This window comes from Mastomys coucha, unplaced genomic scaffold (assembly GCF_008632895.1).
Source record: "Mastomys coucha isolate ucsf_1 unplaced genomic scaffold, UCSF_Mcou_1 pScaffold6, whole genome shotgun sequence".
Lineage (NCBI taxonomy): Eukaryota > Metazoa > Chordata > Mammalia > Rodentia > Muridae > Mastomys > Mastomys coucha.
The window spans coordinates 69,578,524-69,603,759 of record NW_022196912.1 but is presented as its reverse complement, the minus strand read 5'-3'; the positions used below and the strand labels follow the sequence as shown (position 1 = coordinate 69,603,759).

General features: G+C 41.9%; 1 protein-coding gene and 1 non-coding gene across 2 annotated transcripts; one reads left to right on the top strand and one right to left on the bottom strand.

Moving 5' to 3' along the window:
* Positions 1–5,168: 5,168 nt before the first annotated feature.
* Positions 5,169–5,332, bottom strand: LOC116081370. Its single transcript, XR_004114858.1, has one exon. It is a non-coding gene; the product is annotated as a U1 spliceosomal RNA (small nuclear RNA).
* A 906-nt stretch (positions 5,333–6,238) lies between these two features.
* On the top strand, positions 6,239–23,898 carry Eapp (E2F associated phosphoprotein). Its single transcript, XM_031356476.1, has 6 exons — positions 6,239–6,425; positions 11,632–11,813; positions 13,575–13,670; positions 17,156–17,267; positions 21,485–21,598; positions 23,364–23,898. The coding sequence occupies exons 1-6, from the start codon at positions 6,352–6,354 to the stop codon at positions 23,629–23,631; spliced, it is 846 nt and encodes a 281-aa protein (XP_031212336.1). The 5' UTR covers positions 6,239–6,351; the 3' UTR covers positions 23,632–23,898.
* The last annotated feature ends 1,338 nt before the right edge of the window (positions 23,899–25,236 follow it).

Sequence of the window (25,236 nt, the reverse complement as noted above, 5' to 3'; positions counted from 1 at the left end):
GTGGACTCTGACCCTGGAATCATCAGGACGGTTTGGAGAAATGTAAACAAACTAGGAACTCGTTCCAGGGTGACCAGCCCAAACCCCCATGATTTCTTGCTAATAGCCAGCTTTGGCATTTGTGGGGTGGTACACAGAGGATGGCAGCCCATTAGGGGCCAGTGCTTAGAGCAACATGTCCATCCTGACATTGCTGGGGTTTCTGCCTAAAGCGGCTAGTGATTATACACATTACTCAGCAGATTTTTCTCTTGGGGAACAAAGCTTAATTTACTGAGGCTTATACTCTTGTGGCCGGTGAAAAATTCTGAATGCTTTTAACTCCTTGGGGTTAGCGAGAAAGAAAAGGAAGGAGAAAAAAATTCACATATACATACACACACAAACACTGAGTGGATGAAGTGAAAGATTCAAATAACTTCATAATACTAATACATACATACAGACAGACAGACAGACACACATATTCACACATAGAATGAATGGAGCAAAGCTCCAGCAAGTAGGTTCCAAGCATTTTACACATAGATATATGAATATCTATCTATCTATCTATCTATCTATCTATCTATCATATATATATATACACACACACACACACACACACAAATATGCACACATACACATACACTCATGCCTGGTGGTTGAATGGAACCAAGTTCCAACAAACAGACTCCTAGAATTTCACACTTGCACATACAAACATTTACACACAATTGGTGGATGAAGGAAGCTCCAACACACACCCAGACAAGATTTATATAATAAATACATACATACCTATCTACATACATACAGATTTGATCGATGGAACATAGTTCCAACACATTTTCACACAAACTTTCCACATAATATATATATTCACAACTTTATTCTTTCTCCCATGTCTTATATATCAGCACAGTCTTTCTTTTTTTTTAAATGTTTTTTAAAATTTATTTATTATTATAAATGAGTACACTATAGGTGTCTTCAGACACACCAGAAGAGGGTGTCAGATTTCATGGGTGATTGTGAGCCACCATGTGGTTGCTGGGATTTGAACTTACGACCTTTGGAAGAGCAGTCGGTGCTCTTACCCACTGAGCCATCTCACCAGCCCCCAGCACAGCTTTTCAAGCAGTATAAAATTACAATGTGATTACATGTTAGCTTTCTTCTAGTGAATGACTATGAGAACACTGTGTTCCCCAATACCTTTACAAGAAATAGCATTACATAATATAGGTAAAGAAAACAAATTATTCCCAAGAACCCATGTATATTTATAACTAAACAACTTGTTATAGATTAACAATGTGTAAGGAAGCAAGATAGTTTTCTCAGCCAGTTTATCTTAGTGGTAGCCAGCAGTTTATAGTTACAAACAAAGAATTAATTATTTTATCTATCTTTAAAAGTAATATTATACTGCTGGGCAGTGGTGGCATACACCTTTAATCCCAGCACTTGGGAGGCAGAGGCAGGCAGATTTCTGAGTTCGAGGCCAACCTGGTCTATAGAGTGAGTTCCAGGACAGCCAGGGCTACACAGAGAAACCCTGTTTCAAAAAACAAACACACAAAAAAAAGTAATATAAGAACCGTAAATCTAAATTTTTATATAAAAATCAGTCACATATCTACCTTAAAGCCTGAAAATGCACATTGAATCATCAGCAATTCTTATTAAATCACATCAGAAAGCTGAGGGAAAAAAATGGCTATAAGAAATCAGTTGGGGCTGGAAAGATGGCTCAGTGGTTAAGAGCACTGGCTGCTCATTCAGAGGTCCTGAGTTCAATTGCCAGCAACCACATGGTGACTCACAACCATCTGTAATGGGATCTGACGCCCTCTTCTGATGTGTGTGAAAACAGCTACAATGTACAATGTACAATAAACAAATCTTTAAAAAAAAAAAAAAATCAGTCATCAGCAGTCCAGCCTCAGGGAGAGTCCGGTCAGCCAGGGCTGCTGTTGTTCTTGTTCCCTGACCATAAAAGGTCCCTAGCTCAACTATTAATAGTGTGCCTTTCTGAACTTCAAATTGTTCCCTAAGATTTTCTACATCAGATCCAGGAGCAAAACCATCTCAACCCAGCTTCGCTAACAATTTTATTTTTCCAAATGTTTTCTGAGGGTGGAGGTCATTGCTGACAATCTCCATCTCTAAGTTCTTTTCCTAGGGTGGTGACTGAATCATTAATCTGCTCCAGCAGCAGGGCCTGAAATAGATCAAGCAGGATTATTTTGAGTACCAAAGATACTGCCCAAAGATGAGGGGCTGGGAGCTCCCTTAGAGTTTTCATACAGTTCTTAGGTTAAGAGGGAAGTGAGAGCAGCAAGCTGAGAACTCCATAGTGGCATGGAGCCCTCAGGACATGTTAGTCATCAGAGTTGTGCCTCAACCAAGGTCCCCATCGCAGCTGTGCTAATCTTGGGGCAGCATTCATGAGTTCTAAAGCCATCTGCCCTTCCTCCTGCATGGCCCTCAGCAGCTTCCAAATAGGAGAAGATGAAGAAAAAAGAGAAGTCCATCATCCAACAAAGCTTTATGACTGGGAACAACGGGAATCACACGCTCCCATCAGAAAGACCAGGCCCAGCTGACACAGAACCACCAACCCTGCATCCCGTTTACACCTCGCCTTTCATCCCAGGGAGCCTACTTTTCCTGTCACAGGCAAGAGCTCTTCTTTCCAGCAGACAGCTTTTCTTCTATGCTACTCACTATGCAGCATGGTAGCTACCCAGTGGCTCGGTTGATGAATGTCTCCCGGTTAACTGGCCAAGCCTGGGATGGATCCAGGGATCTGTGCTGTGCCTGCATTTTGGAAATAAGTATCGTCCCCACCTCTTTCTAGTTGCACCTAGTGTAGTGCATCCAGAAAACACGGTCACTCTACATGTGGTAAAGCATTCAGTGAATTTTGATTAGTCATTTCAAAAGAAATAAGGAAAGGAAAGAGAAGGAAGCAGGAGGAAGAAAAGGAAAGGAAGGAAGGAGAAAGGAAGCAAAGAAAAAAAGAAAGACCTGCTTTGTACGAAGCAAAGTATTGGGTCCTAGAGACTGAACTCAGGTCATCAAGCATGTGAAGCAATGCCTCTTTTACCTGTTGAGTCTTTCCTGCCTCCCACTCCCTACACCTTGGGTTTAAAGAGGCAGGGTTTTAGCTATGGTGTGGTGACACATACCTCTGTTGGTAGAAGTCATTAAACCAGATGGAAAGTTCGTCCATAGAGTAGGATAATGTCAATCTGCCTGCCTCTGTTTTTCAGGTGTTGAGAATAAAGGTGTGTACCACTATCTCTGGCCTGAGAAAACTTGAATTTCGGGGAGGTGAGTTGGGGAGAAGACATAGTTTCTCTCTATATCCCTGGCTGTCTTGGAACTTAATTGGTAGATCAGCGTGGCCTCAAACTCCTGGCCTGCCTCTGCCTCCCAAGTGCTGTGATTAAAGGCATGTGTCATCACCATGCAGCAAGCTCTAATTTTTAATTTTGTTTTGGATTCTGGAGAAATAGCTCACTCACTGCTTAAGAGTACTTGAGTCTGGGGCTGGAGAGATGGCTCAGTGGTCAAGAGCACTGACTGCTCTTCCAGAGGAGCGGAGTTTAATTCCTAAGAACCACATGGTGGTTCACAACCATCTGTAATGGGATCTAATGCTGTCTCTGGTGTGTCTGAAGACAGCTACAGTGTACTCACATTCATAAAATAAATAAATACATCTTTTTTTAAAAAAAAAAAGAGTACTTGGTTGTCTTGTAGAAGGCCCAACTTTGGTTCCCAGCACCTTTTTAAAAATTTTTAAAAAATATTTCTTTATTTTATGTATGTGAGTACACTGTAGCTTTCTTCAGACACACAGCAGAAAAGGGCCCCATTACAGACGGTTGTGAGCCACCATGTGGTTGCTGGGAATTGAACTCAGGACCTCTGGAAGAGTTCACATGCTTTTAATAGCTGAGCCATTACTCCAGCCGTGCTTCCTAGCACTTATGTCAGGCATTATACAACTGCCTATAACTATAGCTCCAGGGGATCCAACACCCTCTCCTGGCCTCTGCAGGCAGGCAAACACACACCACCACCACCACACACACACACACACACACACACGAATTTATTTATTTTGCACCTGAGGCAGAGGTAAGCAGATCACATGTTTACATGTGCGAGTGAATGTGCATGTGTTTGAGTGTGGGAAAAAGTTACAGGTTGAGATAGAGTATCTCCTTTGATTTCTCTCTACTGTATGTATTTACTAAGATTCTTGCTGAACTTGGGAGCTTGTCTTGGAAAATACCCTTTCTCTGCTTCTGGAACTGGAGTTACAGGCAGATGAGCTGCCCCACTCTGTGCTGGGAAGGAAAATCTGGTCCTCTGCAAGTGTTCTTAACCACTGAGCTATCCCTTCAGCCTCCCTGTGCTGGCAACCACAGCTTCAGTGAGTTGATGCATGCTGTGTCCTGTCTAGAAGCACTTAACTCCTCCCACTCTGACCATTCTTACAGAAGACTGGCTTCTTCCAAGTTCCTAGAATCTCAGGTGGGAGCAGATGTAGATCAGTCACCTGCAATTGAGCTCTGCTACTTATTCTTTGCATTTTGACCAGTTGTGGATCTCTGCAGTAACCACTATATTAATGCACTGCAGAAAAACGCTTGACAGTTTTTCAACCAGACAGTTGAAAGCAACACAAATCATTGGGTTAAATATAAATATTTAGGGGGCAATTTGACAATATGGTAATGTAGCAAAACAGTACATACTAGAGAGACACCTCACCTCCCATATTAATTACATTTAATCTCGTACAGACAAGTAAGTCTAATGAAACTAATTGGGTCACAACAAATGATGCCTGTCTTAGGGGTTTCTGGTCTAGGACCAAAAGCTACTAATTGGGGAAGAAGTGTATTTCAGAACCTTCAATTCCACATCGCTGAAGGAAGCCAGTACAGATGTAGGGATGAAGATGGAAATCGGATCAAGCAAAAATTGAAAAAAAGGTTATGGAGACAAGCTGCCTACTCTTTTAATGGTTCTTCCTACCTTAGTATGCAGAAGTGCTAGCCCACGGATAGACAGGCTACAACAAACCTTCCACAAATACGTCCAGTAACACTGACTTTTATGCCGGGATCTAGCTTAGTTTATTTCTTATTTTATGACCAAAAGATCAGGGGAGAGCGCGAACGCAGTCCCCCACTACCACAAATTATGCAGTCGAGTTTCCCGCATTTGGGGAAATCGCAGGGGTCAGCACATCCGGAGTGCAATGGATAAGCCTCGCCCTGGGAAAACCACCTTCGTGATCATGGTATCTCCCCTGCCAGGTAAGTATGAGTTACACTGCCTCGTGTAGGCACTCCATTATTGTACACTTACTCTATAGTTAGGGTCCCTTTTGCAATGCGTCTCCACCGTATTATATCCTCTTTTCTAACATTACACACTAAACATACTTCTATACTATGTAGAGATTATCCACTAATGGCTGAAAATAAGCTATTTGGTGGGAACCAGTAGTCTTTGCGTGTTTACTCATCTACATACTTCCCTCCTCTGAGGTGACGTCGTTGGAACGCAAGTGCAGGCCCCTCAACTCGACTCCGCCCACTAATGCTGTGAGGGCGGGGGCGGGGCTTGTTAGTGTTCGATCAAATCTGGAATTCAAAACCTAAGCTTTGATTAGCCGCCTAGGGTACTCACGACAGGCTCTGGGCAAAGAGGGAATTTTAGCTCATTCAGTTTCTGCTAGTGGAGGGAGCTCATCCTCATAAGACAGAATTTCAAGAGATTCACCCTGGTTAAGTTTAACTGGTAAAAGAAAAATCGTTTTTCCGTGGTATTTTTCTGAGTAGGTCTATCATACTTTATTTGCACACAGCCACTAAACCTAATAAAAAACCATGGGAGAAAGGCTATGACAACAAATAAATCAGAACTGGATAGTGATACACAACTGTAATCTCAGCTCTCCTCAGGTCACGGTAGGCGGAGCGAAGCCAGCCTGGGCTACATAACTTGTTGCAGGTTAGACTGGGCTAGTGAGACCGTGTCAAAACCTAAATAAAGTTTAAAAAAAAAAAAAAGAAGGAGGAGGAGGAGGAGGAGGAGCAGCAGCAGCAGCAGCAGCAGGAGGGAAGAAGAAAAATGCACAGAAAGACAACTGCTATTTTCAGCGGAAAAGAAAACGTGGTAACTTTGACCCTCCGCACGCCCCGTCTCTCGCGTCCCCCTCCCTGCGCAGGCGCACAGGAAGGACTCGCAATCTCCGGAAGTCGCGTCTCTGGGAGGCTGTAGGGAAGGTACTGGCGGGGGACACAGGCACCCGGAGCCTGTAGGCGTCCTTAGGTCGCCATGAACCGACTCCAGGATGACTATGACCCCTACGCGGTGGAAGAGCCGAGCGACGAGGAGCCGGCTCTGAGCAGGTGGGCCGCTGTCCCAGTTTCCCCCGCCTTGGCTGAGGCCGTGGTGCTCGTCGCGCCTGCGGTCCCTGGGCGCAGTGTCGCCCGCTTCACTCGCGGGAGCCTCAGGGTGCCTGGTGGGGCTGCTCAGTCTCTGGGGAGCCAGGATGGACAGCAGTGCACAGAGGGAAGTTCCGGAATTCTGTGGGCCCCCAGCGTAAATCTTAGATGGAACCCCGTTTACCGTTGACTAACACTGTGACCGAAGGCAAGTCAGTTATCCTCGGCTTCGCATCTGTAAGTGGAAATACAAGTATGGGACAGTATCCTAAGGTAGTGAGGGCCACGGGCCTTAGCATGAAGTACTTATCTTGAAGACTGTCAAATAGAAACTAGGAAATAGTGAGTGGGCATTTTTTTTTTTTTTGGTTAGAAATAAATACAAAATTCTTGTCTTCCATAGGTTTTCCTTATACTGGAGGAAATGAAGTGCCTATTTTTGTAGACGATGACCTGTGATAGGCACTGATGAAGTTCTGTGATAATTCTGGAAAGTTTGAATTTATCCTACTTGAGGAGTTTGCATTGTTTATGCATACATGTAAAGCACATATCTTTTCTCCCCGTGCGGTATTTTTTATATTTTATATTTATATTTTTTATAACCACGGTATTTTTAATCATATATATTTCATTCTTAAAATTTATTTATTTTTATGTACATTTAGTGTTTTGCATATGTCCATATGAAGATGTTGGATTCCCTGGAACAGGTGTTACAGTTATGAGGTGCCGCATGGGTTCTGGGAATTGAACCTGGGTCCTCTGGAAGAGCAGCCAGTGCTCTTGACTCTATAGCCCCATATGTTTCATTTTTTTAAATTTTAGTTTTCAAGATAGGTGTAGTTCTGCCTGGCCTGAAACTTGCTCTGTAGACCAGGCTTGCCTTGAACTCAGAGATCCACTTGCCTCTGCTTCCATGCGCTAGGGTTAAAGGTGTGTGCCCCAACACCTGGCTTGTTTCTTCCTCTACTAACTAGGTTTTAGGGCACTGGTTCTCAACCTTCCTAATGCTGCGACCCTTTAATTCAGTTCCTCATGTTGTGATCTCCAACCATAAAATTATTTTCATTGCTCCTTCAAAACTTTGCTACTATTATGAATCATGATGTAAATATCTGATATGCAGGATATCTGATATTCAACCCCTATTGAGAACGTTGAGAATCACTGTAGAAGATGATAGTTCAGGGCCTGGGGAAATGGCTTAGGTTGTAAAAGCACTTGCTGTGCAAAGCTGAGGACCTGAGTTCTATCCCCTGAACTCGTGTAAAAAGCTGGATGTGTTAGCACGAGTCTTTAATCCCCGCACTCCTAGGGTGAGGTGAGAGGTGGAGACAGGAGATGCCACCTGAAGCTTGAGGACCAACTAGCCTGCAGTATACTGCAAGAAACAAGAAAGACCCTTTCTCAACAAGGCAGAAGACAAGAAACAGTTTCTCAGAGTTATTTTCTGACTTCCACATGCACTGAGCACACATAAATACAGACACTATGTGAACACTAAAAACAGTGAAGACAGCACATTGTATCATTGCAAGGCTGCCTTTTTACTGCCTGTGAGTGTACTGGCCCCTTCCGCTGTCCTTGGTGCTCACTGTGCATCTCAAGCTGGCCTCACGATCCTGTAGTCTTCCTCCCTTACAGGTATGCCACCACACTGCCCTTTTCTCCCTTCTGCCGCCTGAGTACTGGGACTACAGGTGTGTACCATCACACCTAGCTCCCTCTTGCTGCTCCTTAGTAGTCCCTGTCAGTTCCTTTCTGTCCTTGCATCCTACTGAACCCCCTGAGGTCACTCATCTGTTCTCCACTTGCACAGTCTTGTCATATCTAGGAATGTTGTGTGAGTGGAGTGTTGCACTGTGTAACCTTTGGAATTTGGTTTTCTTTTTCCTGGAGATTTACCTGTGTTGGCATGTTGTGTGGATCTTACAGTTCTCCCCCATCCCAACCCTTCTCTGAGGATCGTAAGGATCAGACCCAGGGCTTTGTACCTGCTAGGCAAGTGTTCTGTCCAGAGTTACATCCCAGAGTACTGAGATGTATTTCTTATCTTCCTTCTTCCTTTCTTTTTTCTCTTTTGTGGTTTTTTGAGACAGGGTTTCTCTGAAGCCTTGGCTATCCTGGAACTCATTCTGTAGACCAGGTTGGCCTTGAACTTAAGAGATCAGTCTGTCTCTGCTTCCAGAGTGGTGGAATTAAAGGCATGTGCCACCACCTTCCTGCTGAATCTGTTATTACTAATAAAGAATCTCATGTATTCTGGGCTAGTGACTTCTGGTCCTCCTGCTTCCGCTTCTCAGGTACAGGGATCACATATGTTTACCACAACATATGTTTTAAGTGATGTTCGTGTACAAGCCCAGGCAAGCACTCTACAACTCAGTAACAGCCTCAGCCTTTAATTATTGTGCATGTACTTCCCATTGTATTAGAAACTGGAGTGAGAATTCTAGAATCTTGGTTTCTTTAAAAAGCAAGAAATCAGCCGGGCAGTGGTGGCGCACACCTTTAATCCCAGTGCTTGGGAGGCAGAGGCAGGTGGATTTCTGAGTTTGAGGCCAGCCTAGTCTACAGAGTGAGTTGGGCTATACAGAGAAACCCTGTCTCGTATGTTTTCCTCTTAATCCTAGGTGTGGGAGGTGGGCCTGCTTTGGACTGTCCACAGCAGCTGACTGGGATTGGCCTGGTGCCCTAGCAGAAGAATGGTTTTACCAGTTGCAGATAGTTTCTGTGATTGTGTGACATTTGGAGATCTGAGAACTTTTCAGAGGGTATATAAATGCTAGGGCCCCCAGAGGTGGGGTCAGTAGTTGGTTGTTCATGGGGCTTGGTTGCGGTTTGTGAGTAGTCATGCTCAAGCGAAATGAAATGAAAGGGAAGGAATTAGATTCAGAGATCTCCCTCTGCCCCTCCCCCCCTATCCTTTCTCTCCTATTTAGTGATAGGGATGAAGTGGGATTAAAACGTGGAAAAAAGAACAACAACAAAGCAAAGGCCAGCTGTACGAAATGTCTTAGATGTTTAATTTGTTCTTGTTTTGAGACAAGGTCTTATGTAGCCCAGGGCGGACTTTGAACTCTTCACCCTCTGGCCTCCTAAGTGCTGGGATTATAGGCATACACTACCATGCCTGACTTAATTCATTTGACTTTTTTTTTTAAAGATTTATTTATTTATTTTAAAGATTTATTATTTATTTTATGTATATGAGCACACTGTAGCTGTCTTCAGACACACCAGAAGAGGACATCAGATCGCATTACAGATGGTTTATGAGCCGCCATGTGGTTGCTGGGAATTGAACTCAGGACCTTTGGAAGGTCAGTCAGTGCTCTTAACCACTGAGCCATCTCTCCAGACCAAGATTTATTTATTATTATATATAAGTACACTGTAGCTGTCTCCAGATGCTCCAGAAGAGGGCATCAGATCTCATTATGAATGGTAGTGAACTACCATGTGGTTGCTGGGATTTGAAATCAGGACCTTTGGGGATGGTAAGATGGCTCAGCAGGTAAGAGCACTGACTGCTCTTCTGAAGGTCCTGAGTTCAAATCCCAGCAACCACATGGTGGCTCACAACCATCCCTAATGAGATCTGACACCCTCTTCTGGTGTGTCTGAAGAAGCAACAGTGTGTACTTACATATAATAAGTAAAAAATTTAAGAAAAAAAAATCAGTCTTTGGACCGGAGTGAGCCGGGTTGACTTGAGGGAGCAAAGGTCCTAAAAATTCAATTCCCAACAACCACAGGAAGGCTTACAACTATCCGCACAGCTACAGTATATCCATATACATAAAATAAATAAATCTTTTTTTTTTAAAAAAAGGAAACTAATCACAGAAGTCAATATAAGTTGACAGAAGTTAGTTAGAATTTGGAATGTACTGTAATTTTCTTAGGGCTATGTTGTAGCTCAGTGGTAGAACAGGTATGTAGTGTGCATGAAACCCTGGGTTCAGTTCCAGCACCAAGAAAAACATAGTTCTCTCTATTCATAGTTTTCTGTAACATAGTTTTCCATATCTTTTAAATTAAATTATAATGTTTAATTGCTATTAATATTTTATGTTGGGAGGATATTAATTATATATAATTATATTGTTTTTATTTAAATAAAACTCTAAGTTCTTTGAAGGAAGCTTTTTCAGTTTAATAGAATTAGTTAATGAGTTGGTATAATTGGAAAGCCATGTGATCAATACAAGAAGCCAAGAAGAAAGCTGGAAAGATGGCTCGGTGGTTAGGAGCATTGGCTGTTCAGGGAGAGCACCTGGGCTAGGTTCCCAGAGCTCACAGGGCAGCTCACACCATCTGACTGTAACTTGGGGGATCCAGGGCCCTTTCTGGCCGCTGAGAGCACCAAGCAGTACAGCTGATGCACAGACACACACACAAGCACAGCCTATACACACACGAGCACAGTGCCTATACACACACGAGCACAGTGCCTATACACACACAAGAAGAAAGAGGTCAGGTTAGACTTGTGGCTCATGTCTGAAGCCCAGCATTCAGGAAGCAGAGGCAGCATTGTTGTAGGCTTGAGGCTTTCTCTATATAGCAAATTTCAGGTTAGCCAGAGCTATATAGTGAAGCCCTGTTCCCAAACCAAAAAAGAAACCCAAAAAGCCAAAGCTGAAAATAGGAAGGATTAGCTAATCTCTTGCCTACTAATGAGCATTGCCTATATGTAATATGGTGGGTATATTGCAGGTAAATTTGTAAAACTTAGAATTGCTGTTGAGCTGTGTCTTAGTCAGGGTTTAGAACAGACACCGTCAAGGCAACTCTTATAAAGGACAACATTTAATTGCGGCTGACTTACAGGTTCAGAGGTTTAGTCCATTATCATCAAGGTGGGAACATGGCAGCATCCAGGCAGGCAGGAGCTGAGAGTTCTACATCTTCATTTGAAGGCTTCTAGTAGAATACTGACTTCCAGGCAGCTAGGGTGATGGTCTTAAAGCCCACACCTCTTAATAGTGCCACTCCCTGGGCTAAGCGTATACAAACCATCACAAGCAATAAGATGATGATAGAAGCTTTAAGTAATTTTATTTTGTGGTACTATACCCCACACTGAGGGCCTTGAATATGCTATGTAAATGCTATACCCCTGAGCCACATCCAGACCCTGATTTTAATATTCATATTCTAGTTCTGAAGATGAAGTGGATGTGCTTTTACATGGAACCCCAGACCAAAAACGAAAACTCATCCGGGAATGTCTTACTGGAGAAAGTGAATCATCAAGTGAAGATGAATTTGAAAAAGAAATGGAAGCTGAACTAAACTCCACCATGAAGACAATGGAGGACAAGTTATCCTCGCTGGGAACAGGTCAGCTTTGGACTTAGTTTTCATAGATATCCTGGAAAGGATTGTGTTCTTTTGTGTCTCTAGAACTTTGCATAGGTGCTGAAGAATTGGCTCTGTTGAATATGTATGTGTGTGTGTGTGTGTGTGTGTGTGTGTGTGTGTGTGTATGGTGGGTGATGTTGGGGGTTAAACCTGGGTCTTGTGTTTGCTAGACAAGTTGTCCTACCACTTAGATACAGCCCCATCTCTTTTAAATGTTTTTAAAAAGATTGATTTATTTTATGTATATGAGTACACTGTCAGACACAACAGAAGAGGGCATCAGATCCCATTACAGATAGTGTGAGCCATCGTGTGGTTGCTAGGAATTGAACTCAGGACTTCTGGAAGAGCAGCCAGTTTTCTTAACCATGGAGCCATCTCTCCAGCCCAACCTCTTTTAAAGTTTTGAGACAGTCTGGCTAAGTTACCTGACCTTGAACTCACTGGAACCTCTGTGATCCTTTTGCCTCAGCCTCCTGAGTAGCTGGGTGACAGAGCTGCAGCACCGGGTCTGACTGACACAGTACTTACTAACGAAGGAGTGAATGTGTGTGGTGATCTGTGCTGGAGTGTGCGTTCATGACTGATGTGTCGTGGAGTATTGGAAAGATAGGATTTAGTAGCAGGTCCTCAAATTACTTCCTTTTGTAGTTAGAATAAAAAGCACAAGGCATACAAAAATATTTTTAGGGTTTGATGGCAAATTTAATGGTGTGTCACTACAAATTCCTGACCCTTTATATAAACACATTTCATTTTTAGGTCTTTTTTTTTAAAGATTTATTTTATTATATGTAAGTACACTGTAACTGTCTTCAGACACACCAGAAGAGGGCATCAGATCTCATTACAGATGGTTGTGAGCTACCATGTGGTTGCTGGGAATTGAACTCTTGACCTCTGGAAGAGCAGTCAGTGTTCTTAACTGCTGAACCATCTCTCCAGCCCTCATTTTTAGGTCTTTATATATAATTTACTTGACCCAAAAATTGGTTTATGAAAATAAGACTGATCAGAACTGGTTTTCATATTGGTATATTTTATAATTTGAAAAAATGAAAGCTGTAATTGAGGCAGAGGGAGAGTCAGGGACACAAACATGTGCCCTGTCTTGGGGAAAAAAAAAGACATGAGCTGGAGAGAGGAAGTATGTTCTTGGCTCATTGCCTTGCCTAATGCCCCTTGATCAAGATATCCCTTTCTTACCCTCAAGATAAAAGCATAATATGTATACTGCAAACCTGGAAATATGACATTTAAACTTTTTTTTTTTATCATAATCTTTTCTTTCTTTTTTTAATTAATTTATTTTATTTCATGTATGTGAGTACACTGTCACTGTCTTCAGACACACCAGAAGAGGGCATCAGATCCCATTACAGATGGTTGTGAGCCACCATGTGGTTGCTGAGAATTGAACTCAGGACCTCTGGAAGAGCAGTCAGTGCTCTTAACCCCTGAGCCATCTCTCCAGCCCCAACATTTAAACTTTAATTAGATTTGTGGGAAAGGAGAAAGAATGATTTTTCTCTAATTTAGAAAACTCATCAAGGAATAATTTCCTATAGTTGCATAGGGCACAGAAATCAAGTAGGTCACTGCTGTAAAAATACTTTATTGTACAAATGAGATGGTGAGTCAGTTACTACTATTTGAAGTGATGGAAGTATATGTGGAGGCTTTTTTTCTCTTATGGATCATATGTGGTTTAGTTTGTAAACTTCACTTCTGGTTTGATAGGGTCTTCCTCAGGAGTTGCCAAAGTGGGAGGAGTTACAACAAAGTACTATGATGAGATATATTTTGATTCTGATTCTGAGGATGAAGACAAAGCAGGTGAGTAACATTTTGCTTAGCAGGTATATTTTATGAGTAATATCTGCCTTAATGGTTATTTGGTATTAGATTTTCCCTCAGTTTTATTTAAAAATTTTATTTTATGTTAATGGGTATTTGCCTGCATGTATATCAATCTATGCACGATGTGCATGCCTGGTGCCCTCAGATGCCAGGATAGGGTATTGGATTCCCTGGGAATGGAGTCATAGATGTTTGTGAGCCACCATGTAGATGCTGGAAATCAAGCTTAGGTCCTCTGAAAGAACAGTCAATGCTCTGAACTGCTGAGCCATTTTTCCAGTCCCTTTCTTAATTTTATTTTTAAGTAACTATAACTTAAGCCAAGTTTGGTGGCACATACCTTAATCTTGCCACTCAGGAGGGCAGAGGCAGACAGAACTCTGTGAGTTTGAGGCTGGCCTGGTTTATATAGCAAGTTTAAGGCCAGCCAGAGCTGCATGGTAAGGCTCTGTCTCAAAAAGAAAGAAATTGTATGCTATTGATGTCTCTTGGGAAGGTGGGTCAGGGGCACAACAGGATTGATTAATAAGAAAGACAAGGGGTGCAACTGTGTGTACTCATTTACAATAGCAGTTCTCAATATGTGGGTTGTGACCCATTTGGGGGTAGAACTACCCTTCCACAGGGGTCACCTAAGATCATCAGAAAACACGTAATTCCTGTGGTCTTAGGAACTGAGACACCACTCTTCTATCCATATAGATTATGGTTAAGGTTATATACGATTACCTGGTGTGAAGACATCATCCGGCCAATTCCATTATATACACCCTTATATACAGATACAGGTGTATGTGACAGGCTTGGCACCATAGTGTACTTATGTGGACCAGGTGTACATGTGTAGACAGCGGCAGTGTTGAAGGTAAAATGACACTTGATGAATTTTAATTACTGGGTAAATGTAAAACCATGTACTGCAAAATCAGCAACTACTGCAAAAACAACAACGACAACAACAAAATAAAAACAACCCCCCCAACACACACAAAATCTCCCCAAAAAACTAAGACTGTACCATGGGAACTTTATCTGGGCTGATTGTCTTTGTATTCAGCTGTGGTTGATGTGAATATTGGTCCTTTTTGATAGTACCAGGTATGTTAAAAAAAAAAACTGGAATGGTAAATCAGGAAACTTAAAAGAACTGTATTGACTAAACTGTGTCATGTATCTTTTATATTATTAAAGGCATTGTTATATGTTATTTTCATTAAAAACTATCCTATGACAATGGACCATTTAGAGAAAAATATTAAGAAAATATAGCAATGATTTTTTACAGTATGGTTTTTTTACCTTAATAATTACAACAGGAGTTGAGAAGTCACAATGTGTTATTTGTTATGAAATTCTATCAGCAGAATCTATGAGACCAAACAAACCAATAAACTGAAACAACATTGTTATAGCAAGTATCAGAGTTTTGCTGCTGCAAGAATACCAACTATTTAAGAAGCAAAGCAATGGACTCAAGAAAGCCTGACCTAGTCAGGTGGTGGTGGTGGCAAGTGCCTTTAATCCCAGCACTTGGGACGCAGAGAGGCATGTGTATCTCTGAGTTTGAGGCCAGCCTGGTCGACAGACCTAGTTTTAGGACAGCCAAGGTGTGGTGGTTTGAATATGTTTGACCCAGGGAGTGGCACTTTTAGGAGGTGTGGCCTTGTTGGAGGAAGTGTGTCCCTTCCCTGCTTTCTTTGAGGAATATGACATTGAACCAGTCAAAAGGGTTAGGATGATAATTTCTGTGAAAGGACACTTGTACATGCTTGCAGACACCATTTCATCATAGTTTTCAAATCTACCCAATGCCCCATTTGCACTTGCTAGAAGCCCATTCACGATAAGTTGAAGATGTTTCTGAGACAGCACAAGAGACATTTATTAAACTTACTCAAGGCAGTGAGATCTGATTTCTCTGCAATGCCAGTTACAGAATTCTGAAATCAGGTGTTTGCAGTCAAATCCTGTTCTGTCTCAGACCGTGCTGTGCCTTCTTCCATGTCCTACAACATACCTTTCTGCAACAAGGTTTTCCAGCTTGTTGATTGTCAAGTAAGTCTAAATACAGGAGTAGACTTGTGGAAGATGATGGGAAAGAAGCAATTTCTTTTCCCACCCCTTGGTGACAGAGTTTCTCTGTGTAGCCTTGGCTCTCTTGGAACTAGCTCTGTAGAGCTGCCTTTTTTTTTTTTTTTAAGATTTATTTATTTATTAGACATTTTCCTTATTTACAATATCTCCTTTCCCAGATTCCCCTCCAAATAAAATAAAATAAAATAAAATAAACAAAAACAAACAAAAAAAAAACCAAACCCCTGTTCCCTCCCTCCCCCTTAAGATTTATTTATTATTATACATACACTGTAGCTGTCTTCAGGCGTGTCAGAAGAGGGCGTCAGTTCTCATTATGGGTGGTTGCTGGGATTTGAACTCAGGACCTTCGGAAGAGCAGCCAGTGCTCTTACCCGCTAAGCCACTTCACTAGCCCTAGACTGGCTTTGAACTCAGAGATCTGCCTGCCTCTGTCTCCTGAATGCTGGGGTTAAAGGTATGAGCCCCCTCCCTACCAACCCCAGCAAAAGAAGCAATCTCAACCTTCACACTGACACACTGGCTTTTTTGTTTTTGTTTTTTTTTGTTGTTGTTGTTTTTTGGTTTTTCGAGACAGGGTTTCTCTGTGTAGTCCTGGCTGTCCTGGAACTCACTCTATAGACCAGGCTGGCCTCGAACTCAGAAATCCGCCTGCCTCTGCCTCCCAAGTGCTAGGATTAAAGGCGTGCGCCACCACGCCCGGCTGAGACTGAATTTTTATTATTTGAACTTAGCCTTTTGTCCTCCTCCATCTTTTGTTTTAGTGTCTTAGTTGGATAAGACTCTTATTTGAAGAATAGCTTCCTTTTATTTGATTTTATGCATTGTTTTGGGGGATAGGGTTTTACTTTTGTTGTCAGGGTACTCTGGCACTCACTGCTTAGCCCAGACATGGCAGTTCTGCTTCAACCTTCCACGTTCAGGGACTGCTAAAGAAAGGCTTTAGGCGTCTTTTCTTTCTTTTCTTTCTTTCTTTTTTTTTTTTTTTAACTTTAATTTTTTACTTACTCACTTTATATTTGGCTCACTGCCCCCTTCCCCATCGCTCTCTTCCATTTAGGCAATTTCTTTTTCTTCTTTTTTTTTTTTCAAGGCAGGGTTTCTCTGTGTAGTCCTGGCTGTCCTGGAACTCACTCTATAGACCAGGCTGGCCTCGAACTCAGAAATCCACCTGCCTCTGCCTCCCAAGTGCTGGGATTAAAGGCATACATCACCACTGCCCGGCTCATTTAGGCAATTTTTAAAAAGATAATATAAATAGTATAAATAGATAGTATGGGAAACAGGAGAGTCATTGTATATTAAAGAAGTGTAAACTTTAGACATGATACTGATCCATATTCTTAACCTTTTAAAACTAACGCAAGTAACCAAGAAAAAGAAGAAGAAACAACACAGGATTCCAACAAACGATGAGTTGCTGTATGATCCTGAGAAAGATAACAGAGACCAGGCCTGGGTTGACGCAAAGAGGAGGGGGTAAGAATTTAGAATCTTTAGAGAAAGCCAGAGTGATTTATTTTTTCATTGCTTTCCTGTTTCACTGTATGTGCCTTTGTTTTGTTTTGTTTTCTTTTTTCTTTTTTTTAGATTTATTTATTTCATTTATATGAGTACACTGTAGCTGTCTGCAGACACACCAGAAGAGGGCACTGGATCCCATTACAGATGGTTGTGAGCTACCATGTGGTTGCTGGGAATTGAACTCAGGACTTCTGGAAGAGCAAGCAGCCAGTGCTCTTAACTGTTGAGCCATCTCTCCAGCCCGTGCCTTTGTTTTCACACAAACACATCAAAAAAGTTTGAGGAGAAAAGCCTTGAATACTTTATTTGAAAATAACCAGCAAATTTTAGTCAGTTTTTAATCTGTTTGTCTGTCTTCTGTTTTTGAGACAAGACCTCTCTATGTAGTCTTGGCTGTCCAGGAATTGCTCTGTAGACAGGGCTGGCCTTGAACTCAGAGATCTACTCAGTCTACCTCTTGAGTGCTGAGATCAAAGATTTGGCACCCCCACTGCCTGGCTGAATTTTTATTTATATTTTAAAAAGACTATTAGTAACCCAGACTGGCTTCAAAATGTGTTACGTACTTAGGGCTTGCCTTAAACTCCTCTACTTTCCAAATGCTGTCTGAAGTTACAGGTGTGTATCACCACAATTGTGTTATTGATGATGAATCTAACCCGTTAGAGTTTCTTCATTTAAGAAACAAAATAACTTTTTTTTATTGTTCTTCTGAGACAGTGTCTTGCTATGTAGTCCTGACTGCCTGGTTCTCCTTATGTATGTTGCCCTGGCTAATTTACAGCAACCCTGCCTCAACCTAAGTGCTGGGACTATAGGTATATGCCATCATGCCTGGCCTTCCCTCTTCCCCCTAGCCACATGGTACTAGAGATTTAGGCTCCTGAGTATGCTGGGCAAGTGTTGTATCACTGAGATGCATCCTTAACCCCCATTTTGCTTTTTTTGTTTTTGTTTTTTGTTTTTGTTTTTTCTTTCTTTTTTTTTTAAAAGATTTATTTATTTATTATATGTAAGTACACTGTAGCTGTCTTCAGACACACCAGAAGAGGGCATCAGATCTCATTACAGGTGGTTGTGAGTCACCATGTGGTTGCTGGGATTTGAACTCATGACCTTCCGAAGAGCAGTCGATGCTCTTCCTCGCTGAGCCATCTCACCAGCCCCCTGTTTTTGTTTTTTCGAGACAGGGTTTCTCTTTATACCCCTGGCTGTCCTGGAACTCATTCTGTAGACCAGGCTGACCTCGAACTCAGAAATCCACCTGCCTCTGCCTCCCAAGTGCTGGGATTAAAGGTGTGCGCCACCACCACCCGGCCCCATTTTGCTTTTTAAAATAAAGTCTCATTAAGTTTTTCAGGTTGGCCTAGAAGTTACTCTGTAGCCCAGTGGGTCTGGAATGTGCAGTCCTCCTACCTCAGCCACTTGAGAAGCCAGGACTACGGTCTATACTGATAGGCCTGAGTATATAACTAACTTTTCAGTGGTTGGTTGTATTTTGTTTGTTTGTTTGTTTGTTTGTTTGTTGAGGTAAGGTCTCTCCTAGACTGGCCTTGAAGTCCCAGGGCTATTCTGCCTCAGCCTCCCAAGTGCTGGAACTATGAATATACACCACTGTGCTTATCTTATAATTTTAAACTATATTGAGGTTAGAGTTTTAGCATCTAAATTGTTTATTTTATTTTTTTTTTAGCTATTCTGAAACTATGCAGACCAGGCTGGCTTTGAATATACAGAGATCCATCTACCTCTGCCTCTCAAGTGTTTTTTGCTCTTGTTTTGTAATCCCAGATGCTGGGATTAAAGGCTTGTGTCTCCTTGCAGGCCCAAGAACAAAATGCTTTTGCGGTCATCTATATTGTAGCACAGAACTTCTTTTTATGGCTGAACAATGACATTGTGTGTATGTCTCTCAACTTTATGTCCATTGAGAGATGTTTGTGTTGTACCTGCCTTTTGACTGTCATGAATAGTAATGCCATGAATAGTGATGTCTTGAATAGTGGTGTCATGAATAGTAATGTCATGAATAGTGATGTCATGAATAGCGGTGTCATGAATAGTGATGTCATGAATAGTGGTGTCATGAATAGCGGTGTCATGAATAGTGATGTCATGAATAGTGGTGTCATGAATAGTGGTGTCATGAATAGCAGTGTCATGAATAGTGGTGTCATGAATAGTGATGTCATGAATAGTGATGTCATGAATAGCGGTGTCATGAATAGCGGTGTCATGAATAGTGTTATCGACACTGATGGACACGTGCTGGTTTGAATCCCTACTTGGTTGTTTTGGTTACAACCCTAGAAGGAGTATTAGTAGGATCTTGTGGTAATTCTGTGTTTTAACTTTTTGTGTGCTTGTGTGTGTGGTGCTAGATATTAAATATATGCTTTTATACATGCTAGGCAAATACTGTGCTGCTGACCACACCCTCAGTGCCTAGGAGGCTTTGCTTCAGTCTGTCAAGTCTGGAGGGTTGCTGTTGCTCTGGGATCATTGTACACACTTCAGCTTCAGTTCTTCCACCATGTCCTTTCCCTCTTCCTGGTTTACTTTCCTCTGACGCCCTCTGGTGCTTAGTTACTACAGCTTCCTTTAGTTTATGTTCTGAGGCAGGATCTCCTAGGAAGCATACTTTGGTCTGGAATTTGCCCAGCGTTGCATTGGGAACTTTTGTTCTTCCTGCCTTAGTTTTCTGGATTTATTTTACTTTACATTTGTTTATTTATAAATTATTTATCACTATGTGCATATGAGACAAAGCTTGCTTGTGGAGGTTAGAGAACAACCTTATAGGAATCATGTAAGTTCTCCGGATTGAGTTCAGGTTGTCAGGTTATTAAGCCATTTTACCAGCTCCTCTACCTTTTGTATTTGAGACAGAGTCTCTCTACTGAACCTGTGTTCTTCTGGCTGGCCAGTGAGCTCTAGGAATCTGCCCTTCTCCATCCTCTGTGCCCTGGGTGCCAGAATCTTACCTTAGCTCCTCACACTTGAACAGCAGGCACTATCCTGACTAAGTCATTTTCCCAGGCCTCCTGGGCCCTCTTTTTGTGTGTTTTAGAGACTCTCTGAGATTGGTCTGGAGCTCACTGTGTAGTAGACCTTTAAATTTGTAGTCTTCCTGTGTTGTATCCCTAGTACTAGGATTACTGGTGTAGGCTACCTTGCCTGGCCAACCTAAGTTCTTGACTACAAATAAAAAATAGTTTCTTAGATTTTCCTTGTTTGTGGCATCTTAAGTATTTTGAAGAGCCCTGGCCAGGTGTCAGAGAGTTAGATTCCTGTTAGAATTCACCTGAGATTTTTCTTACAATTGCACTGATACTACGTTTTTGTTTTTGTGTGGTTGGTTTGTTTTTATTTGGTAGGTTTAGCTTTTATGAGATTAAGTCTCATTTTAGGCCTTGAGCTCTGGCTCCCCTGCTTTTGTCTCACCACTCCCACTAAAGTATCTACTGTGAAAGAAAGTTACTGTGTGCAGTTTAGCTTTAAAGAGCAAGGAGTTAGGCTCTGCTGCCCTGAGGTTTGATTTGTTTTTCTTTTTGAGCACTTTTTTCTTTTTTTTTCTCTTTTTAAGTTTCTGCTTCTGTGAGGTATTTTAGTTAGATCTTGTAAACCGTATCCCTAGAATTAGCCATTTCTGGTGCTGGAGAGATGGCTCAGTGGTTAAGAGCACTTGTTGCTCTTGTAGAGGACCTGAATTTGGTTTCTAACACCCACCATCCTTAACTCAAGTTCCTAGGGATCCCACACCTCCCAGGGCATACATATTGTTGTTCATCCTAAGGGGCTGCAAACCCCTCAGCTCCATTGGTCCTTTCTCTAACTCCTTCACTGGGGACCCTGTACTCAGTTCGATGGATGGCTGTGAGCCTCTACATCTGTGTTAGTCAGGTACTGTCAGAGCCTCTCAGGAGATAGCTATATTTAGGCTGGCTTGCCCTTCCTTCAGTCTCTACTCCATAGTTAATCTCTGCAACTCCTTCCGTGGGTATTTGGTTCCCCCTTTTAAGAAGGAATGAAATGAGTTCCTCAAATATATAAAGTATTAATAAAACTTGCTGATGTACAGTGTTTCTTTAAAAAAATAATAATAAGAAGAAGAAACCAGGATTTGGTAGATTAATGTATTTTTCCTTCCCAAATCTATTTTTCTGTTTTAGTTATCATGCTTTTGGATTGCAGAGACCACGTCAGAAACAACAGCCTGTTCCAAACAGCGATGCTGTTTTGAATTGCCCAGCCTGTATGACTACATTGTGCCTTGATTGCCAGAGGTAAGGGACAAAGGTACCACATGGGGACAAGTGAGGTACCCCGACCCTAGAGCAAGCCTCCCCTGAAACAGAAAGTTTGATGGTCCTTTGCTTAATTCAGAAGTAAACTTTTTACTGTTGTTGTTGTTTATGTGAAAATTTATTTGACCAAACTGTAGAAAAAGTGATAACTATGATGAATGATGTAGTTACAAGAATCTAGTGAATGGAGTGAGTTTTACTTAAGTACACAGTTTGCTAAAGTTCATTTCTCTGGTAGTGTATTGCTTAAAAAGCAGCAGTGAGGGTGGGGAGGGAGGGGGTTCAGCTAAATCAGAAGCACGGTGATTTTCAGTCTGACTCTAAGCTGTAGTTGTTTCCACACCACTAGGGTTATGTGGAATATTCCAGTCTGACATGTTAGCTGAGAAAGCAGAACTAGGCCAGGTGGTGGTGGCACGTCTGTGATCACAGCACTCAGGAGGCAGAGGCAGGCAGATCCCTGAGTTTGAGACCATCCTGGTTACAGAGTGAGTCCCAGGATGGCCAGGGCTACACAGAAAGAAACCCTGTCTCAAAGAAAAAAAAAAAAAACAAAAAAAACCCAACAAAGCCAAAAAAATGTGCAGCTTCTGCTTCCACAGTACTCTATATCTGGTTCAAGCAGGAGGTTTCTTAGTCTTTTATTAGTATCATTCCAGAAGAGGAATTCAAGTCCTGGCAGAGGAGAGTTCCATTTTTCATTCTCTGAACAGTGGAGATGAAACTAACCAGTTTTCTTTCTGTTATTACTTTGCTACTGAAGAGACCCTTTTGTTGCCTAATCTTTGCTAATAGACTCATTTGCTCAGTGTAGTGCTGACTAGCAGTCTGTTGTTTTGAGATGGACTCTCACTGTGCAGCCCTGACTGGTCTGCAACTGCACACAGGCTGGCCTTGAACACACAGAGATCCACTTGCCTCCTAAGTGCTGGGACTAAAGTCATGCACCATTAGACTTGGACTTTATTTGTTCATTTATTTTGAGGTAAGGTCTCACTCTGTAACACAGATGGCCCTGATAGTCTTGATCCTCCCACCTCAGCCTTTGAGAGCTAGATCAGGCTACACTGGCACATGCCCAATGAGCCAGAGTGTAGGCTTATCTACTGGAGGCTTTCCACAGAGATATCTGACCCAGCCAGGAATGAGGGTTCAGGTGAAGGGGGGAGAATGTGAGCAGGGAGGGGGAATCGCCTCCGCTGCCTCTGCTGCTAGTTGCCCCCACCTCCGTCTTTGCCGTTGCTGCTTCAGTTGCTCTAAGATGCTGCACCAGTTGGTCACTCTGCACTTCTGGTGTCGATTTGGGAGAACACATCTCTTCCAAAGTGGCAGTGTTACAGCTCTTATGACAGAAACTCAGACAATGGAGTAATTCTCACACACCTCTTTTTTTTTCAAATTTATTTATTACATATGTAATGTGTAATTTATCATTTATTACATATGTAAATACACTGTAGCTGTTTTCAGTTTTCAGACACACCAGAAGAGGGCATCAGATCTCATTACAGATGGTTGTGAGCTACCATGTGGTTAGCGCTCTTAACCACTGAGCCATCTCTCCAGCCCCTCACACCTCTATTCCTGCTCTGTATTCTAACAACCCTTTCAAATTTCCTTACATTCACATTTCATTCCCTTATCTTTATTTTGGTGGATATTTGTGTAGGTTTTTGGTATTCTCAAATTTGATGTAAACTTGACCACTATTACATCCAAACTCTTTTTTTCATTCTCCTTATAGGCATGAATCCTACAAGACTCAGTACAGGGCAATGTTTGTGATGAATTGTTCTATCAACAGAGAAGAGGTTCTAAGATACAAGAATCCAGAAAATAGGAAGAAAAGGCGGGGTGCTAAGAAGATGAGGTCTAATCCTGAAGATCCTGCAGAGAGAGAAGTGGAAGAAATCTATCACCCTGTCATGTGCACAGAGTGTTCAACTGAAGTGGCAGTCTACGACAAGGATGAAGTCTTTCATTTTTTCAATGTTTTGGCAAGCCATTCTTGAACAATGTGACAGGTAACTGCCCAGCTCTGTGTATAAGGCAAACATAGACTCTTATTTTCCTCTTTCCTATTCTTATCATTCAGTGATGTTGTTATTAAAACAGTATTTCATCTTTATGAAAAGGAGTGGTTATCAACCTCTATCTCTTCTCCCTTTTTTTTTAGTTTTCCTATGAGTAATGATAAAGGTGATTATTCATTCCGTTTCTGGTACATATTTGGAGACTTTGGAGCTTCTTATTTATTAAATTAGCTTCCTAGAATCAAACAGTTTTAGAATAAGTATTTGTCTCCTAGTGTTTGGTCCATTTTCTATTGCTATAACAAAATACTACAGGTTGGGTGTTTTATAAAGAAATGAAGTTTAACGATTGGCAAGATCGCTCTACACTTGGCATGCAACCTGGATAACTTGGGTTCAATCCCTGGAATCTGCAATGGAAGAAGAGAATCAACTCTTGGAAGTTTTCCTATTTCCTAAACATAGGCATGCACGCACGCACGCACACACACACACACACACACACACACACACACACACACACACACACACACACACCATTTCCCTGAAGGTGCCTTGAGAATGCCCTGAGAGGAACTATCATCTATCTCTAATTACCTTCTGGGCTTTCTTCAAGCTACAAGTCAGGAAAGCTGGGCTAGTGAGAGTTTGAATGGAGTTGAGACTACAGGTAATGAATAGATCCTTTTGTCTGGGGTGGAGTGCATGCTTGACGTGTGCAGGTTCCTGGGCTAGATGATAGTTAGCAACACACAAGCACACAAGTGAGTTTCCAGAAATTCCCAGTGCTTAAGGCATGGTGGCCTGTAATTCAAGCTCTTGGGAAAGACAAGAAGGGAAGGAATGGGGGAAAGAAGTTAGAGACAGTGTGTTGGTGGCTAGCTTATTGATAATTTTTATAATATGGTGGTATCTATATGGAGGCAATATGTACTTAAAATTTTTAGTTTCAAATTAGCACATGGGAGTATGTAACAGAGCAACACTCAGTCTGATTATTGTAGCTTTGTAGGATCTCCTCTGGTATTGTTATTGCAAGCCCTATTTTCTTCTCAGAAACCTCCCTAGTGCACCACTTCTCCAGTCCAGCGGGAAGTCCTCAGTGTCTTATGAAATCCAATGGAGAGGGCTGGAGCGATGGCTTAGTGGTTAAGAGTGGCTGCTTGCTCTTCCAGAGGTCCTGAGTTTAATTCCCAGCAACCACATGGTGGCTCACCGGATCTGTAATGAGATCTGGTACCTTCTGGTGTGTCTGCCTACAGCTACAGTGTATTCATATAAATGAAATAAATAAAAACAAAACAAAACAAAGCAAAAAAACCGAGAAAATGCAAAAAAAGCTTGCCCTTGGGTCCCCCTAAGAAAATGATGCTGTAACAAGCAAAGAATCTCATTGTATAAAGATGTAATCTGATGGTAACAGGGAGAGAGCATAGCTATAGAGAGGAGAATTCCATAATTCCATGTACTGTTTACACTAAGTTTACTAATTAGAGCTACTTCATTTAAGATGATGTTTTCAGCTGGGCGGTGGTGGCGCACGCCTTTAATCCCAGCACTTGGGAGGCAGAGGCAGGCGGATTT